This window comes from Stegastes partitus, unplaced genomic scaffold (assembly GCF_000690725.1).
Source record: "Stegastes partitus isolate 25-593 unplaced genomic scaffold, Stegastes_partitus-1.0.2 Scaffold601, whole genome shotgun sequence".
NCBI classification, from domain to species: Eukaryota; Metazoa; Chordata; class Actinopteri; family Pomacentridae; genus Stegastes; species Stegastes partitus.
This window is the reverse complement of record NW_007578332.1, coordinates 348,969-369,320: the sequence shown is the minus strand read 5'-3', so window position 1 is coordinate 369,320 and position 20,352 is coordinate 348,969. Positions and strand designations below refer to the sequence as shown.

General features: G+C 40.3%; 1 protein-coding gene across 1 annotated transcript in view; it reads right to left on the bottom strand.

Moving 5' to 3' along the window:
* Positions 1-9,252: 9,252 nt before the first annotated feature.
* The window catches only part of LOC103362778 (kinesin heavy chain isoform 5A-like), a 26,269-nt gene continuing 15,169 nt past the window's right edge, over positions 9,253-20,352 (bottom strand). Inside the window, exons 14-29 of the mRNA XM_008289260.1 lie at positions 19,941-20,147; positions 19,295-19,441; positions 18,998-19,186; positions 18,724-18,841; positions 18,551-18,612; positions 18,187-18,296; positions 17,789-17,890; positions 16,998-17,058; positions 16,830-16,901; positions 16,224-16,328; positions 15,641-15,857; positions 15,315-15,489; positions 14,130-14,209; positions 13,912-13,951; positions 13,255-13,340; positions 9,253-11,861 (exon numbers count right to left, since the gene is read on the bottom strand). Coding sequence (XP_008287482.1) covers positions 13,262-13,340; positions 13,912-13,951; positions 14,130-14,209; positions 15,315-15,489; positions 15,641-15,857; positions 16,224-16,328; positions 16,830-16,901; positions 16,998-17,058; positions 17,789-17,890; positions 18,187-18,296; positions 18,551-18,612; positions 18,724-18,841; positions 18,998-19,186; positions 19,295-19,441; positions 19,941-20,147 — 1,764 coding nt within the window. The 3' untranslated portion in view covers positions 9,253-11,861; positions 13,255-13,261. The remainder of the gene's footprint in view (positions 11,862-13,254; positions 13,341-13,911; positions 13,952-14,129; positions 14,210-15,314; positions 15,490-15,640; positions 15,858-16,223; positions 16,329-16,829; positions 16,902-16,997; positions 17,059-17,788; positions 17,891-18,186; positions 18,297-18,550; positions 18,613-18,723; positions 18,842-18,997; positions 19,187-19,294; positions 19,442-19,940; positions 20,148-20,352) is intronic.

Here is a 20,352-nt window from a genome sequence, read left to right as displayed (position 1 = left end):
CAAGAAACCCTGTGGTTCCTCTGCTGCACAAGTCACATGAATGCAGCGGCAACGACCGCAGCTGATGCTTGAATCCAATGTGAAAGTCCTTCACATGCAGCTTCTCTGCAATAACGCAGAGGTTGACTCTGTTTGGAAGTCAAAGATTAAATCTCCCGTCTCTTTTAAGAAGAAACTGAGAGCACAATAGCTGCTTTTGTGGCTTCTTATTTGAAATCAAGGCTGAAAGAAATGCGTTTATTGCCTTTATTCCGACTGACAGGTTTCTGAGTTTAAAGCATTCAGCTGTGATGACCACCTGCTCGACCCTCCTCAAAGCTCCAAGCTGCTCTGGATTTTTTTTTTTTAGCTCTAAACAAGAAAAGTAAATGTAATTCCACATTTGTTCAGCAACACTGTGAGTCTGCTGTGGAAAAACCTATACGTACGCTGACCCACTTTGCAAAGGTGCAGACAGGCTTAGCAGGAACGCAATCATTTCAGCGGTGACGCCTGTGTGACACACAAAACTGTTCAGTATTCCATGCTAATATTACGACTCGCTGAGCCACAGAAAAACTCCCAACAGTCTTTGAACAGACTTGCTCAGAGACCTAAGCTGTGTGTTTCAACGCTTGCTTTACAGCGACAGCTCTGAGTCGAGAGAGACAAATCGACCCGGCGGTGGGGGAGAAGGGGGGAGACGGAGAAGTGTCTATTTTGGCCTCCCAACTGCCTGCGCGACCCCTCACGGCCTCCTCTGGAGCTGACCCTGCTGCTCATAAATCACCACGAGCTGTTTGGGTCGCTCACAATGAACTGTGAGGCCGACTGGATTTCTTCTGAAACATATTGTTCCCGTAGAGATGAGCGCGTCTGTGTGCACGCGAGACTGAAACATGACGCCTGCAGTAGCCGTGTGGACAAAGAAAAACAGCCACCGAGGCGTAGAGGGAAGCTGCCACTCTATGCTGCCACAAATCATCACAGGCCTTCTGCTCCACCATCTCTGATTTACTTGATTTTTGTTCATCATGGACAACGGATAACTAAAATGGCAGTTTCTCATTTTTGTGACCAAGTATTTCACAATAAAAGGTATAATTGCTGTTTTGTATTATTGTGACATGCAACTACACATAGGTCAGGAAATATCACTAGTTGGCATCTGCATTATAAATGTTTGTGTTAATGTTTGCTCAAAAATGGGACTTTTCATGACGGCTTCAACACTGGCTTTCAACTTTTTTTTCATATTTTAACTCACCAGTGATCAGAGACTACTTTATCTACTTGTCCAGTATTGCAGATTCTGAATCAATGTCATTATGAGAAATAACAGTGAAAATCTCAGGCTTTTATATTTGGTTGTTCCTGAGATTTTGTAGTTTAAACATAGCCTGGAATTTCAATTTGCAAGAAAAAAAAAAACTCAGAAAGTGGGTCGGCCAATTTTTAAAATAACATTATCTCGGAAAGTGCCTGATATATTGATCTAAAATCACACAGACACCATTATATGCATCCATAGTTTATGCAATAAAGATTTCATGCAGAAATCGGTTTAAGAAATTAATGATTTGAGATGCAATCTAAAGAGAATGATGATTAAAGTCAACCTAAAGTGGCAACACAACACAAGAAAAGTGAGACAGATCATAAATAACACTAAATACCAAATTAGAACAATTTGAGTTCCTGATGATGACATCCCACTACTGACCAACTACTCTAGTCTCTCGGTCCACAGCCTTGACCCAGTTCTGGCCTGCTGGCGAGGTCTTATGAACTGTACTTTTGACTCACTCGGTACATGATCCCTAGGCTGGATCTGATGCTGGCTCCCAGATGACTCACATGACCTTGACTGTCACATCACAGCAGGCCTGAAGACAAGTTGTTGATCAGATCCCCAACTAACTGTATCAGAAGTACAGATGCATCACTTCCTGCTCTGCACAGTTTCGGTGGCGTGTCAACAAACAATGCACTTGATACCTTGTTTCTAATCGTCTAGTGCATCACATAGTGCACTATGCAGGGTGTTGGCCACTTTGTAGTGCTGTCCGAATGTTAAATCACAAACGTTACACCCTATATGGTGCACTCAAAACATCCCACAATGCACCATGAAAAGCAGTGTACAGCCGATGGTCACTAACCGAGTGCACCATCATGCATTGTGTGAAAGGAAATGCAAACGAGATGAACGAGAGCATTTCTTAGCTATGCAATAACTGTTATTTTAATTTGTGTGCACTACGCTGCTACGGCGCAAGTCACGGCTAGCGAATGACGTAATTAATAGCATGAGCAGTGTCCGAGATGTCACTTTGCCAAGGTGCTCCCGACATAGTTCACTATGTAGTGGTCCCTAGACAGTGAGGAGGAAATGTGTAGATGATTTTGGACACAGTCATTGTTTTTTTTTTACCTTTAGACATGTTATCTCCAGCTTTCCAGAACAGACATCCATCCATCCATTCATTATCTATACGATGCTTAATCCTCACTAGGGTCACGGGGGGCTGGAGTCTATCCCAGCTCACTCACACCTACGGACAATTTAGAATCACCAGTTAACCTCGACATGTTTTTGGACCTTGTGGGAGGAAGCCGAAGAACCCGGAGAGAACCCACACTGCACCAGGTGTCCTCACCGGCGAACCGGCGACCTTCTAGCTGCGAGGCAACGGTGCTAACCACCACCCTGCAGCCCGCCACACAGACAGAAGAGTGGAATCATTCATTCATTAAAACCTGGAAATACATTGAAATAAAGGCATCGTTTATAATATCTATGTTGTCATCTATGTCTCACCAAAAAAAGCATAGGGGTATATTACCCAAATTGTTATTATTTACACTGGAAACCGTCTACTAATCTCCCAACAGGGCACAATATGGAGTTATTTTAACTTGTGTTGGACTGAGTCTGATGTAAACTTCATTTCTTGGCTAAAGATTAAACTTTAAAGCCTATTTTGTATTATTTTGCCTCTCTGTTGATACACATATAGCTGTGCAGGTTTGTACACCACCACCAAACTCTTGTTTTTTTTGTTTTTTTTTAAATATATATAACTGTATGTAGCTGAGAGACTTTATAATGACCTATAATGTGACTGTTGTTGTTCACTTTCTTCTTCCAAATAAAGATCATTATGAGGATTATTTTTAATGGTGTGACAATATGTAATCATGTTCAACTCTTTTTTGCTCCTGTTCATTTAACTCGCTTTTGGTTCATTTTTCACTACAAAATAAAGTCCTGTACCTTCATGGAAACAACACAACCATGACTGGAAGTAGAGAAAATGTAAAAAATGTCTTCTGTGCAGTACAACAAAGTGATAAGGAAAAAATGAACGTTATATTTCTTTGATTATTTATTTTGAAAAAATTGAAAATAAATAAATACATTTGAAACGACATGTTGAACATTTTCCAAGTGTCCACAGATGTTAATAATACTGGGAAAAAATGTTGTTTGACATTCTCTGGATATTTTACTGCCTACATTTTTAACTTGTTTACATACTCGCCTCCTATCTGCTCTGAATAAACAACACAGCCTGACGTTCAGATGAAAAGTCCCGAATTTTTGTCACGTGACTGTTGATTGCAGCAGAGCCACTAATATCTTCACGGTTGTGTTGAGAAATGCAGATTTTTTTGTTTGTTTTTAACCAATCTCATTCACAGTAATTATTTCAATGACACATGTAGAATAAAATGATAAAATGATAATCTGATGAAATATCACGATCGATCAAACCACCCAAACCTTAAAACCTGTGCTGTATGTGAGAGAACACAGAGATCTGGCCTCGTTAAATCCTGTAAATATCAAGCTATCGATATATAAATCTTTGTCCTGTCACTGCTGGTGGTCTGCCCTGTGAAGACTTTCCCATGATCCTCTCAGTGAAGACCATGACACACACACACAGACGCACATTTCACACACGCAAGGGTATAATTTATCTCAGAAATAGCATGAAAACCTCAAAATATGGGTTCTTAAACTTTTTCTCTGCTCTAAATATTCTCAGATGATTTTCCTCCCAAACCCAGATTTCTAGATTTTTAAGCAACTCGACTCAGAAAACGGAGACAAATGACACGATACCACCTGTCTCACACAAGTCCTGCTTCCTGCATGTGTAGCTAAAGTTAACTTGGAAATATTCTGAAGAATAAACACCAAAAAAAAAAAAAGCCTCAAACACACACAGCACTAAATAACAGGGGACAGGTGACCCAACGCAAACAGACCCAAGCTCTTGAGGTAAAAGCCGGGTGGTAACTGAAAACCTCGAAAACAGGCCCGAGAACAGCATCTAGAGGCCGGGCGGTACACCTGCACTCAGAGGAGACAAACAAACCTCCCCAGCAGCTGGTTAAACAACACACACATGCAAAAAACCTCCAGCCTCTTATTTATAACCTCGCCCACACAGCAAAGAAGAAGAGAGCCGGAGCAGGGAGGACGCAGACGGACAGTAACAGCTGGTTACATGACTGAAGCCACAGTGTCCAGGTCACACAGGAGGAACGCTCAGCATTAGGCTGCGAATGACACTGACAGGAGGGCAGCACGCATTTTTCCAATCTTAAAACTTAATCATGATGTTTTAAGAACAATATTTAGCCTTTTTTTTTTATGAATAAAACATTGGATATGTCCGCCACAGGTTCCCCAAATTAATATCTTGGGACCAACAAACCTCAATGTGCACTGTTTACAAAATTATTCCTTTAAAAGAAAAAACTAAAACAAAAAACTCTTCAGTTCATTTAGGATGATGTGACTAAAACAAATGCAGGCTAATTAAATATATCCCTACCACAAACAAAAGCCACCAAACAGAGTCCAGGTCATACATTTTCTTAATCTTAAAATCTATTCTTTACTTTCTAAAAAAATCAATATTTACCCACAATAGCATCAAAAATCATAAGATATGTCCACAACAGGTTACAAAAGCCCAAAGTAACGTCTTAAGACCAACAGCTAAAGGCCTCAATGTACTTAGTTTGCAATTTTAAGAATATTTCTTTAAGAAAAGATGATAAATTCGTCAGAGTTAGAGCGGAAACAACAAACTTTTCAATTCAGTTCGACTGATATGTGACTGAAACAAATGCAGGCTGATAAAAATCACTGATAGTCATCTTTAATGATACTCAAAGTTGCGTTATTTCATCATCTGTGAGTTATTTTATACATTAAATTGACCAACTGTTGCACAAGTAGCCATTTTCTTTAAAACTAACATGAAAAAAATACAGAAACATTCCCACTGATACTGGTTTGACTGGAAATTCTCAAACTCCTGTCTAGTTATCACATCTCACTGTCATGGTTTTGCACAGCTGAAGAATAATATAACAAGAAACTACAACTTCAAGCTCATCCACGTCCATCAAGAGACAAAAAAGACGCATGATATTACAATAAATGTGTCTAAAACTTGTTAAAAAGCTTGCAGAGGTGTGGATGAACCAGTACAGGTCAGCAGCTTTTACACAAATCTTTCATTTAGCAACAAGCAACACAGCATGAATATTAGGTATCATCCCCTTTTGAAGAGCAGTCAAATCTTCAATCACGCTAATTTTGATTCACGGCCGACACGTGTGAGTACGTCTGCGTGTCATCACATCATCAGTCTGAGGTTTATGTTGCTGACCAGCAGCAGAACAAACAGCCGGGAGGATTATCAGCGGCTCCTTGGCTTCTGATTAAAAGAAAAGCTGCGTCCTCTTGATACTGAAACACAACCCTCAGAGCTGACATGAGTTTGAAAAAAAAGACATAAATCATCCTTTACATAGATATGATTAGACTTAGAACAGATAATGTCTGTGTATTTTCAGTTCAAACTAAAGGTTGATTAAAATAACTGTTTAAACCTGATAATACCAAAGTTTATCCAGCAGCTCTGTTAAATGAACTTCCTGTTGGAGCCATAATGACAATCAGCCAGGAACACACTGCAGCATATGCAAAAAAATGCAGACATGCATGTAGATGAAGTGAACCTCTTCCCTGCTTGCAGTGTCAAAATAAACAGCACAGCTTTCCTTCATGCAGCTCCAGTAAAATGTGCAGGTTTATGCACAGAATTGGCCTTTTCCCACATAAACACAGCCAGCACAGGGCCAACAGTGGACATTATGAAAGCAACAACAACAACAACAAAAAGTGCACGTTTAACTCATTCATTTCAGTCTGCAGTAAATTCTGAGCCTCTCCAAAGGGCAAACAGTGTTGGTTCAGCTTGACACCATCATGCGACAAGTCCATTAGTCACCACGGTGCCAACTCCAAACACCAAACATCTCACTGGAGCAGCAACTTTAACAACTCTGCCTGAGCATTTTACGATGAAACACACACAAAAAAAAGGGATGTCACATTAAAGGTCATTAATCACGAGCACATCCCCTGACAAACTTACTGAGCCTCGCTGGTCGCTGCTCCTGCGCACACTGTTGGAGCCGCAGCGGCACAAACAGACGCACCGGAGGCTCCGAGCTCCGCCTGTCCGTCTGTCTGTTTGTCCACCTGGAGCTACTGAAGGTCTCTCCTGCTGTCCGGGTCAGCAGTGCAGCGTCCTCCTGGTGCCGCAGAGTCTCTCTCCGGCGTCTCAGCCACAGAGGAGGCGGAGGAGGAGGGGGGAGCGCGCAGCGGGGACGCGCGCCGAGTGAGTGGAAATCGTTGACTTTTGGAGAGAGAGGGTGAAACCAAACAGAGGGAGGAATCATCTGAGCTACTGTGCAGGGAGCTGGGACCGTTTTAGACCTTATAAGGAATATCAATCACTAAATTTAGCGTGGCGCTTTCACATATTGATTATTGAATATTGATCCCGCACTAATGAAGCGGTGTTTTCCTCTGTTTGTCGGTGTAAACGCAACTATATTTACACCACAAGCAAAAACAAGTCAAGAAAGGCCAATTTAAAAAAAATAAAAAAATCTTAAAATCAGTTCTTTTTTTTTTTTTAATTTACCCACAGTGATCTACAAATAATAATAATAATAAAAGTATCATGAGCTATGTCCACCACATGTTTTCAAAGTCCAAAGTAATGTCTCAAAACCAACAGCCAAAGGCTTCAGTGTCCACAAAAAAGTAGATAAATTCTTAATATTTATGGCTGAATCAAACAACTTTTCGGTTCAATCGTGCTGATATGTGACTGAAACAAATGCAGGCTGATACACGGATCAAAATCACAGATAACCTTCTTTAGTTAATTGTCAAAAATTGCATTACTTTATTGTCTTAAGGGAGTTATGTCATCTATTAATTGACTAACTGCTTCACACTGAGTTATTTTCCTCAAAACGGATATAAAAACTTGTATTTTATTGAAAATATTTCCACTGATATTGGTTTAAATGGAAACTCCTTTCATGTCAAACTATAACTACTGTATATGTAGAACATCCCAAAGTCACCACAGTGTTTAAATGTAATGTAATGTAAGCTTTTTAATCTTTGCAATCCAGGCCTCTGAGGTTTTCATTTGAACAGCATCAGTTAAAAATAGCAGTTAATAAACCTCTCATGTGTAGGTCTGAGAATCCACTGCATCTGTCATATTCAAAAACACACTTTATGTACCACTTTTGTCCAGATATGGCTGTAACAATGTAGACTTTAAATGTTCTGATCCACCCCGGTCTGAGCAGTAGCTGTATGAGTTTAAGGTGTGCTATTATGAGCACAGAAGATGCTCCACATGCCTCTGCTGTTTACATCACTGCTTCCTTTCTCGTGGGAACGATGAAGAGCAGCTTATTCTGAGAGGGCACAAAGGAAGTTCGTCTGCGGCGTGGGCTTCCATCAGCGTGACAGAATTTGAAAAACATCAGGGTTCACACAGAGTAAACGTCAATAATGTCCATCTGAACACCAACACAGTGATTATTGTGGTTGATGGAGCATTTTCAGACACGTGGAGCTCCAGTAAAGATGTCTGATAGGACTTTACTTTCTACATTATTACATGAAACCGTCACTTTGATATGTACAGGATGGGAATTAATCCTGTGAATCATATTTTTCTTCTTCATTCTTCATTTCATCACTTTTTTTTTGGCAAAAGCTTCTTTCACAGCATAGCTTGAGAATTCATTTCCTCTTCAGGTCAGAGGTTGTGATAACAACAGAGAGTCTTCAGCACACACGCAGCTCAGCAGAACTTATAAACAGCAGCTCAGTGACGGTTTCTTATCTAGAAGAGTAAAATATACAGTTGTGAATCAGATAATATGATTTTAGTCTAACTGTTGGTTTCCTCTTAGAGAATATTTGCTGAAAGAGGAGTGATGTCGCTCATTTCAGTTGCTTTTCATTCCATTTTCATCCACTAGATGGCTCCACTTTCATCTGTCAGTGTGGGACCTCCTCCCTTTTAAACATCATTCATTCATTCATTCATTCATTCATTCATTCATTCATTCATTCATCCATTCATTCACAACCTCTGTTTAACTGAATACACTGAATAGATGGAAAATGTAAGATCACAATGAGAAATTTGGATAATAAAAAATACTAAAAGGCAAAGTTAGTAATAATAAATACATTAATTAGAGTATTCAAAATGTAAAAACAAATCAACTAAAAAAAAAAAATAAAGTGGCTAGAAGTGAAACAAGCTGAATTTAAAAAACTAAATTCTTCTGCAGATAAAATTTAATCAAGCTTTAAGCTGTTTTGCAGATTGAAGGTGAGTGAAACTGGATTTTCTAAGCCGGCAACATAAATCCAATCATTTAAGCATGTTTGGTAAAAGACCTCATTAAAAGACACCAACGAGGTTACGTTAGGGGGTAAAAGATGAGTAAGGGCCTTGTAAATAAATAAAATTTAGTGTCTCTCATGAGTATTGTAAATAGTACCAGTAATAAAACCTAATGCAGAGCGATAAACAGGGTCGAAGGGCTGAAGAGTGGCCACTGATGCATTTATAAAATACAACCACAATCCAGCATTTGAAGAGGAGTTTCCTGAGTTAGCGTGTTTCTACAATGCAGCCAAAAACATGATTTATTCCTGCAAAAGAAACCACTCAAACTAGAGATGACCAGGTTAGCAATATTTTTATCCCCTGTAAAGATCATATGTTTAGTTTTCTCTGCATTAAGAACTAGTTTGTGCTCTTTGAGTGCTACTTTAACTCAACAAAGCTGTGCTGAAGGCCTTTTTTTCTCACTTTCACTGAAAGTCAAACAAACTTCTGCACCCTCCGACAAACTCCTTTCTACAAGTTTATTGAACTTTTTACTACAACACAGTAGTTCACATACAATACAGCATAGTGATGAGTCTACAGTATATATACAGGAGTTCTGCACGGTGATTCTTCACTTAATCATGTTTGACGCTACAGTATAGGCATACAGAAATAAATAAAACAAACATTTCTCTGAACAAAGTTAGCGTGCACCTTTCTCTCTGCATCTTACTATGTCGCGGCACGCTATTGTACTTACAAGATTAACAATATATAGCACATGTATTTTAGATATGTTGAAATCAGACAGTGTAACAGCAGGTGACAGTATAGTACACACTCCCCCCCCCCATAATTCAGATTTATTACACTTAAAACATGATGTCAAATAGAGGGTCTGTTTGGACACGTACAGTAGGGTCTGACCAGGTGCAGATGAGAGATTATTTCATTGTAGATGTCATGTGGTAGAATGAAAATGTTATATATGTACAGTATTTTTTTTTTTGTAATATTAAATTTGTCACCCCATTCCTCTGCTTAGCCTTGAAGAGGACACACTGACCTGATCAGAAAAAATCACATAGTCGTAGGAGGAAGACAATGGCGGTGACCCATGGCTGCTATGATTGTGGATGTCAAGCCCTGAGATGTTGTTAATGCCAGCAAGAGCAACAGGCCGAGTGGTGCCGCGACGGATGTTAAATACATGAATAGGGAAGGTCGTACAATTTACATACCGGGGTCCTGTTAAGGAATATAACCCACCAACTTTACATAAATACGTATTTTTGAGTATAAAATCTAATATTTAAGGGGGTCACAGATGCTCAATTAAACTCTGAAGACACAAATCAGATCCATTTGAAATAAGTCTGATCAAAGTGTAAACGTAAATGGAACTCAAAAATGAACTCTTTCTCTCACGTAGATGTGTTGTTTTGCTACACGCTTTCACTCTGATCTGTCCTTTAATTCAGCGATTCGCCATCATTTATCCATCATTTCCCACCTAAGACGTGCTGCTTCTTCTATCCTGATTGGCTGGTCAGGATTCGTTGCAGAAGAACAACAGCACATCCTGACAACAAGCTACAAATGTCTGTCAAAGTGTCCCAGACTGGTGGCTGCTCAGCTGGAGACTCACTCCCGAACCACTAAACTGCATCCTTACAGTCTTAAAAAGTTCTGACTTCAGGTACGTTTTAAAATAATTTTTTAAAAAAAACGTGTGTAACTTGTAGAGAAAGAGAGATAGACGTTTGCACTATAACTTCAGTCTTAAAAGTTCAAGAACGTCTGTTGATTTGCTTCATGAAGAAATTCTTGCAAGCACCATTTAAGCCCAGCTCTGATCTTATTATATGGCGGAGAGGTGTATGAACGTACTTGCAGGAGAGGATAACTACAGCTGTGATAAGAGCGTTTAAATCTACTTACAAGTATTGATGCTCTAAAGTTGCAACTTTCCATAGAAACTCTAAGATCAGCTCTTATTTGAAAGGATGATACATTAGAATACTGCAGGAGGGGTATATCATGAGCAGCTCTAGAGGTAGTAATTACAAATGTATGCAAATGACAGCGTGTTAGTTTGATTGTGAGAATTCAGTTCTTGTTAAGGCTTTGTAAGAAGACTCACAAGGAAAAGAGCCACATTAAATGAATGTGGGCATCGTTGCTTTAAGTGTACAGTGGCATCATACAGCTGCAACATCACAGTATCAAAGCAAATACAAAATGATTCCTCGATACAGACTGCAAGCCTGGATTCCCCGGCATGACTTCTTTTCAGTTAAATTAAAAGTAGAGCTTGTTTTTTTTTCTTTTTCTTATTCTTTTCTGTGTTTAACCCAGTCTTGGATTCAAATCTACTTTAAAATAGAAAATCTGAAACATTGAGACCAGGATCAGGATTAAGGGGAAACAGGTTTCCTTCTCTGGCATCTGTCGAAGTCGATCACACTTCACTCGCAGCATACCTTCTCCCGACTGGAATCATGACACATGCAAAGATTTGAAAGCTAACCCGCTAAGCGACATGCACGCAGAGTGTGGGTCTTCTGTTACAAGCTGGTGTTACGCACTACACTCTTATTTACGACGGAGAAAAAGGTCATGTCTGCCTACAGTATGTCACCCACATGATGCCCTTAAGAAGATGTGTGCAGGGGATGGGGAAGGCTGTGCGTTTCACACAAACAGTTGCTGGTCAAAAACCTCTACTGGAGTATACAGCACTATTATTTACAACATGTGTACTAAGTGATCAGGTAGGGGGTCCGGCCCGTCTCAGTTCAAGCACCGCAGGAGGTAATCAACCTCAGGGATATCTGGTGACAAACTGGCTGAGTGAGGAACCAATGAGTTGATTTAGTGGATGCTCAGTATTTTAAAAAAACTGATTTATTTTACTTCTACTACTGATGGAACTGGAAGGGACCGGACCCCAAACCTGAGGGCAAGAGTGGTCACCATAGGAGCAGGAGGGGCTTCATCTAATCAGAAGACTACAGGGCTACAGATCTTCATCTTCATGGGTGTTGCAGTGGAGGGACGGGGGAGACAGGCTGCATGCAAATGGGAGGGGAGGGTCCTTGGACAGGTACAGTGTTTGGTCGTCTTCTGCAAAGAGACAATAAAAGCAGAGAAGAGAAACACAAAGATCTGTTAAAACATCTACTGCATGATCAGAAATCAGCTTTTGCATTTGTTACGTATATTTTTACAAAGAGAAGCACTTTCTAACATCTAAGAAGTCCGTGGTTGTCCGGTCATGATAGTGTTTGGAAAGTAATTATGAGCACCTCTGCGCCAACCTCGTTCATTTATTTATTTCAAATTAGTTTTTTCACTCCAATTACAGGCAATTTCCTTTTTATTTCATTCATGATGCACATATAAATATTTAAGATCAAACAAAAAGCTGTATTCATGTTAACTTTAGATGAAGGGGTAAAATAGCCATTTCTCACAATTGCACTACCATGCAATGATAACTAACTTCACAGACAGTAAACGTAACTGATCGTCTGTCTTTTGCAAACTTAAAGTATCTGTGATTTGTGAGTACATTTTAGTGTTTGTGTTTATTTTTCCTGGTGGAGACTCTAACCCGACTGCACACTAATCCATGGAGACCAATGAGTTAAGACTTATGTGCTTGAAGACAAAGGAACTCTTCACAAATCTATTTCATGATGACTCCTGTACACTGTCTGACTCACAAAAATATATTTGGCAATGCAACGTCTTAAAAGCTGTCATGATTTTTTGGTAATTCATGCCTCCTTATACTGTGCCGATCAAGTTCTTTGGTTGCAGGGTTACAGCCATTTCCTCTTTAGATGGCTTCTCGTTTCTTTTAGCACCGATACGTTGCTAATGAATGTATTTTTGCAAGTTATGCAGCGTGTGGGAGTCTGCTTGAAACTTTGAGACTTGTGGTCAAAAGGCTGAAGGAAGGCGAGACAACAGCTATCAGCCTGATTAAAAGGGATTTAAATAAACACTGGTTTCTCAGTTTGTGCATCTATCACCACAAGTATGAACTATTTTTAGTAAATGGTTCATGCTACAATGCCCTAATGTTGTAACCTTTCATCCTTCTTATAGCCAGTCAAGCAGTGTTCCTGTTGTAGGTTATAGACTCTAGCACTGTGTAGTTCTGCTTATTTTTTTGCAGATGTGAAAATCATTCATCCTACTTGTGAGGTTTATGTTAATCATAGAGACAGTATAGCTTAAGTAGTATAACACTGATGTCTTTGTTTGCCCCTCATTAAGAGTCACTTTCCCACAGAATATTCTATTAACATGATTTTCTATGTGTATATTTTTTTATGTTTAGTTCGTTATACAATCAGGTTAAGATAAGAGTGAGTGTTAGAGGTTAGGCATTCAGTTGTAATTGTCAATGTTAGTTTATTGGGCCAGTGAATGCTTTGTGAATAAGTGTCCTCACAAACACACAAGTACAAACGTGTGCATGTATGACTGTGTGCACGTTGTCAGTTACCATGGCATTAACTTGCAGCAGTCTCCTGCTGAATGATGTAGTGCCTGTTTGAATCATCCACCTCGCTGCCGCAGTGAACGTCACTCCTGTTGACGCAGACACACAAACACAACGGTCTTCACACAACCGGCGATGTCATTCTTATCACGTCTACTGGACACATGACCTACTAACAGTCCTATGAAGTATAAACATTGTGTCTATTGTGTGTTATGATTTATTTTTTAACTTATGCTTAAATATTCTGATGAGACGCTGTGAAAGTGTCAATATATAAGTTGTTATTGCCATCGGGGTTTTGGTATATACAAGTGTTCAACTTCTTCCAAAACCGTTTTTCAACGTTGAGACCTTGATTTTGTGTATCAGATGTTGACTTTTGTTTTAAACTTTTGGTTCGAAAAACAGGATTTTTCTTTTTTTTAAGAAGTACAGCTGTCAAATTCACAATTAAACTGATAACAACATGGCTAGACTTTTACATTTACATTTCAGCATATTGTAAAGGCTTTAACACAAATTCTCCCTCTCTTTCTCAACTTAACCAGGACTAAAATTACTGGTAAATGGCTAATACATTTTTATTCTAATCAAGCTGAAAGTTAAAGTGAACATAAACCAGTTCCAGCTGTGTACAGACATTAGTGACGTCCTCACCTGTTATCATTGATGTCTCTGGTTTCACTGATGCTGTTACCTGTTGGACACAAAATAAGAGTTTAATTTTACTGACAAACACGAGCGATACTGTTAGTGATTTACTAACACTCATAGATAGAATTGATACTATAATAAATAGTTTTGCATCACCAAAAGAGCATGAAGTTTATGACATTGTCAAAACACAACTATCAGGGATGTCCTGCTGCACTTACCGTTGTCAATGTTGAGCGGGTAGGACTCCAGGATGTCTCCATTATATCTTCCTGCTCTGTAGCCCAGTGCTGTGGAAACTCTGTAAAACACCACAGAGGAAAACAAAGACATGCACAGTTAAACATCACTGTGACATTACAAGTAATGAAGACCTGTGAGATGCCATAATTTAAAAGATCTTGAGGTAGTGTGAGTAAAAAGGAAGCATAGTGTCAAATCAATAGTTGATATTGAAGTGAGACGTCTGCCAGTTGTAGTTTGTAATCACATGCTGTAGAAACGACTCCTCCACACTTTGCCACAAATTTACTTTTACTTAGATTTGCTTCAAAAGGTCTTACTTGATTTGAATGCTGAATCCCAGACTGCAACAGAAGGCACTAGTTTGGAGACGAGTCCAGAGTCTCCATGACCCTGAAAGTCAGTTTCTAACCCTCTGAACCTCAAGCTGTTTCTGGGCATTTCTTTATCCTGTCGCATTTCTACTCTCTGTAGGCTCATTATTAACCTCAGTATTAAGTTCTGCACCTCTATGGAAACAGCACAGCTAAGGCCAGAAGCAGAAAGAACTTAAAAGTGCATTTTGTTACACATCACACCGTTATCTCGCCTTAAATTATAAAATGAGGAAAGAAAATAAAGATTTTCTTTGCTTATTAATTTTAACAAAATAGAAAAAAAAATGGCATGAAAATGGGCTAAATATTTCCTAGTGTCAAATATTACCAATACCAAGACTCTACACAGAGCTGCTGGATATTTAAATTGACTGTTTGTTGCAGTTAAGTCATTAAGGATTTCACAGTCACGCCATGAGGGGCAGAATTTTCTATTTATTACGGAATCTGCTTACTATTTATTTTTACTGAATTTTTAAATGAGACATATGCAAGAAAGTGTTTTTGATGTAAGATCCCAATTTAAGATGACTTTTAATTCATTATATTGACAAAATTGAAAGCAACACATGACGAACTCAAGTGCTGTCAGGAGGTAGAAAATCTGGGGATTCCTTCTGTTTCTACAGTTTCTGGCTTTGATAAATGGTGTACTTTTGTGATTTCTTAAACGAGAACATAGCTCTCAAACCTGTCGGCAAGTTCTGGGGTTCACTGTGTCAAAGCAACCAGACTAAATTATGTAACGTCTTGCTGTAGTGGGTGAAAGACAGAATTCAGACTCACGTGTTGCTCTGGACAGAGTTGGGGTTGCAGTTGGCGCTGGAGGAGCTCGGCTGTGTCATGCTGCTCTGGAAGAGGGCATTGCTGTAGGTGTTGGCGTGTTCAGTGGCTCGGATGTAGGTGTAGAATGGGTTGGTGGGAGAGCAAACTGGCAGCTGCTTTGGTCTCACTGGTTTGGCTATAGAAATACAAGAAGGGATGTAAGCTAAGATACAGAAGCAATGAAAGTGTCAGTCGAACAGGTGAAGTATGTTGCTTTGCAGACATTTTACATTCATCCCCAGTAACAACAAAAACAAAAGCGTGAATAAAATAGCTCAGTGTAGTACCGATCTGTGCTGCATGGGGGCGCCTTAGGGCGCTCTTTGCCCTCATGGCGTCTTTGATGCGGTCGACCTCCTGCTGGTAGCGGCGGCGGTCCATCATGGCGCCCTCCTTGGCATCCCTCAGTGCAGTCTCCAGGGCCTTAACTCTCTCAGCAGTAGACCGAAGACGTTTCTCCAACTTTGGAAGCTCACAACGCAGATCTGCATTGTCACGAACCAGCTGGAGCGAAGAGAGCAAAACAAAGAGGGGAATAAAAATATCTGGACAAACACCACATCTGGAAGAAGTGTTCAAAACGGAATGACTTTCAACTTTGTCTTCATCTTTACCAGCCCAAAGAAAAACAAATAGATTGTACATTTGTGCATTTTCAACATACTTTATTTACATGACTTAAAATATGTTCAAAATCAATAATTCTTCAATCTAAACTCAGGTTGTCAGTTTGATTGTGTACTTTGTACAAGTAACACAAACATTATCTCTAAACTGCTGTTATCTCTTGGAATGACAACATCATAATTCCACTGTCCTGAGTTCTGATGAAATCCAATCTGCAGACTATATAAAGTCTGTGTTTCTTACCTGTTTGTGAACCTTTGTAAGTTGGTCCAGGTTATTCTCAAGAAAGGAAATCTTCTGCTTCTGGGTGCAAGACCCCCCGCTATCATCAGGTTCCATTTCGGAACTCTGCAAGAAAAAAACGACAAAAAAAATAAATAAAAATGAAATAGAAAGCATGGTTGGGAAAGAAATGTTGTATTGTACCAATGCAGACACATCCCCGTTACTCACTGATTACTGTGAGAAGGACTTAGATATCTAACATGTTTTATTGTGGATTAATGACTACAGGAGTCTCATCCCTGCTGTTTAGTTTTTCAGCTTTCTTAATGATGGAGATCAGTGACAGAAACAAAGAGTAAAAGCCCCTTTTAGATCCCAAAAACAAGAAGAGTCGTTTAATCAGTATTTTGCATGATGAGACATTGCCTCTTGCCTGACCTTCCTGTTGGATGCTTGTGTCTAATTTACACAAAAAGTGAGTTTCTTAAGGCATTATATAAAAACTCCATGTAGTGAGAAGGGCTGAGGATGCTGATGCTGTTCCTACTGAGGTTTATCAGGGAGTATTTAGATTACAAATTTCATAACGCACTTTAAAAAAAACAAAAACGTTTTGAGTCTTACTTTTTTAACCCGCGACGTGAGGTCTTGAACGAACAGCTTGCGCAGGTTGTGGAGGGTCTGGAGTTCGCGGGCCTGGAGGACACACACAGATGGACAGCAGGTTAAAGGAGATAGCTCTGGATGATGTGAAATATGAGGTGGGTGGATGGCAGCATCTGCTTTACTTACGACGGTCTCCTCCAGACCCTTCAAGTCCTGTTTGGTCTGCTCATGGCGCTCATGCAGGAATCTGGAAGAAAAAAAAAAACAGCCGCAGCATTATTATAAGTAGGACGGCATTTATGCATACAAAGCACTGCAATGTGTTTGTGTTGTTTTGAGCACCCTCTGCTGGAAGTTGAAGAGAAGGGAGACTGGACTGTGTTGACTGTCCTTAATATTTTACATCCTCCATTTAAAATAATTAGACACCAAAGAGCTTGTTTTCTGCTCTTTTTCTACACTTGTAAGATCATGTATATCAGATATCCAATGACTCCTATGACTCTTTTGAAACACGTGTCTGCAGTCATGCATTTAGCTTTTTTCATAGGTCTGAATCAATTAAGTGCATCAGATGGGCCCTATTAAAATTTGGCTCAGAGAAGTCAGCAGCTGTAGTGAATCGAAATCATAAGTTAAGAGGCCATAACTAACAAAAAAATTAACACTACTGTCTATGTCACTAAAACTAATAAGTCAAGTTGCTGTATGTATATTTTTGACCCAGCAGATTTTGTCATATTCCTAGAAGCCCTACAATAAAGCTATAAAAGAACCAAAGTGCATGATTGTTTTTTTGTGAAAAAGATTCGTGGATTTTTCCCGATTCCATCATAGAAAATGAAGTGTTATAGGAGTCATTAAAAATGCACGACTGCCATAATATACATGGTCTTTATAATTGTGATGTTCTCCAAATTTTGCTTAAACCACACTAAGTAATGTAGCCTGACAAAACTGGTCTCCCCAACACTTACGAGAGCTCCTCCAGGCGCTCGCTCTTGGTGCTGTCCTGACTCTTCAGACGTTCAAAGTCAGCGCGAACCTGAGCGAGCTCCAGCTCCAGCTTGGAGTTACGACTGAGAGGTAAAAAAAAGGGTAAAAAAGAGAAAGGGGAGAAAATAAACTAAAATGTACAAACAAACTGATTAATTTCTTTTATACTGGTACATTTGTGTGCATATTTAATCCTGTAATTTGTCAGTAATACAATTAAAAGCCTGTAATGCCACTTTGTCACTTTGCATTTCACTGCTACACACTGCATGAGCTTGTGACAGATTTAAATCTTAATAATTAATATGAATAAATTACTGCATTTTTGCTTTCTTTGCGTAAAAGAAGAAAAACAAAACGAGTCAAGCTGATCACTGACTCAGTGAGTTCATCAATGATCCTCTGCTTCTCATTGATCTCATCCCGCAGGCGAGCCAGCTGCTTGTGATGGAGGCCGCGGTGGGACTCCCCCTGCTGACGGAGAGTTTTCTGGAAATAAGAAAGACCAAATGCACAGTGTCTCATAAAAGATGCTGACTGATGAGGAAACTTTAACATCTCAATTTTTAATTTCTTCTCTCACTGTTGTATTAAAAACTTGCAGCTACAGAGGAATGAATGTAGATTATCATGTAAGACTGTACAGATTTAACACAAGGCAGGAAATGGCACAAAACAGTCACACATGAATAAATACTTTGCATCTTCCCAGTTTGAGTTTCATTTGTAATAGTGCCTTTTACCTTCACATTTCCATCCTCAGTCTCTCCCTTCTCTCCCTCCTTCTCATCCATAATCGAGTTATCTGATAGAAGAAAAAGATGCAGAGTAACAACCTGTAGAGCAGCTCGAAGCTACACGCTAATATCCTGGTGACAGTTTTTTTTGTTCTGTGCATGTGTGGTGAGCATGTTACCCTGGTCTTGCAGCTTGGCCAGCTCTTCGCTCAGTGAGTCGTGGCTCTCCTCCAGCAGCCTCTTCTTCTGCTCCACGCTCTGCATGTACTCCGTCAGAGAGCGGATCTTCGCCTCGTGCTGCGCAAACACAAACACCCACAAAACATCAGTGCAACCAAAACCCAACCATTCAGTTCGGTTGTTTTTTCCTTATTTGGCCCGTTTCTTTTTTAACTCCTGCCTACATCTGTAAACAGCTACTCCCCCTCACCCTGCTGTCCCTCCATCCCTTACCTGGGAGATGAGGAGCTGGCAGGAGGAGAGCTCCCTGCCGGTCTCCTCCATCTTGCGGTGGCACTCCAGCTGCATGTTCTCCAGCTGGCGGCAGCGCTTCACCATGCTCTTCACCTCCGACTTGATCTTGCTGATGTAGAGGCGAGCCACGGTGAACTCCTCCTCGATCGCACCGCTGATCTCCACCGGCTGGGGATGGGAGGAAAAAGGAAACACTGATTTCCCCTCCAGAGTATCTCCAACACAACAGCTGCGTTTAGTGTATGTCTGCTGAATTAAACCTCTAACCCCACCCACCAGCTTTATCTCCCCATTGCCCACGATGGTGCTGAACTCGCTGAGGTCCCTCATCAGGCCGTTGAGGACGTCGGCGATGCGCTTCCTCTGCTGACCGCTCACTTCCTGCATACGAGACAGCTCTGCCTCCAGCTCCATCAGACTGGCCTGGAGGAAAACATGGAAGTGGAAAGAGAGTGAGCTTGAGAGCTAAAACCGAACATTTTCTCTGCCAGAAAACCTTTCATTTGTATCCAGACCTGCACTAAAAGCCATTAAAATAATACATTTGTAGAATGGCTGACAGAATGTAGGAGAACATTTAGATTAGGTCTGGATGGAAAATTTTATGACCATTTTCATTTATTAAATCACTCTAGGGTCGAGTGTAGATGTTACCTAAATTTGGTTTGTTTTCATCAGTTCATTCATAAGAATTTGGTTTGTTTGTAAACGTGTATTTTCTTTTAAAGTTATCAGAATTTGTCATCCTAGTATCTGATTGCCATATACTTCCTGCAGTATTTTCCACTCATGGAAACTGTGCTGCTACAACAGGTGCTTGTCTCTATGGTGCAACAAGGAAGCAAGTGGATCCTTCTGTTCCACCTCCTGTCTCTGATTTTAGCTCCCAGTCTGTCTCCTCACCAATCCTCTTAAAGCGTACCATTTTCTGAGCCAGTTGGTCGGCCAGCAGCTGGTTCTGCAGGCCCTTCTCCTCCACCTCCTGGCTCTTCTGGTCGTAGTTGATGGCCAGCTCCTCCAGAGCCTGCAGCACCTCCTTCACCTCGGCCTTGGCGCAGTCGCTCTCTACCTGCAGCCTGCCCAGTTCAGCCTGGACCTTGTCCCCATCACCCCGGGATGAGGCCAGGAGCTGCAGGGAGGAAGGGAAAGAAAAGAGAAGGGAGATGCAGACAGCATTAAAAAAAATAAATAAATAAGAAAATGCTGTTTAGAGCTCAAGCTGGATTTTAACCCACAGAACCCCAGAACCCCAAAACCTGTCTTCTAAATAAATCACCAAAATTAGACAGTGTATCAGGGTCGGAAACAGAAAAACAAAAAGTCTTGTCAGATTT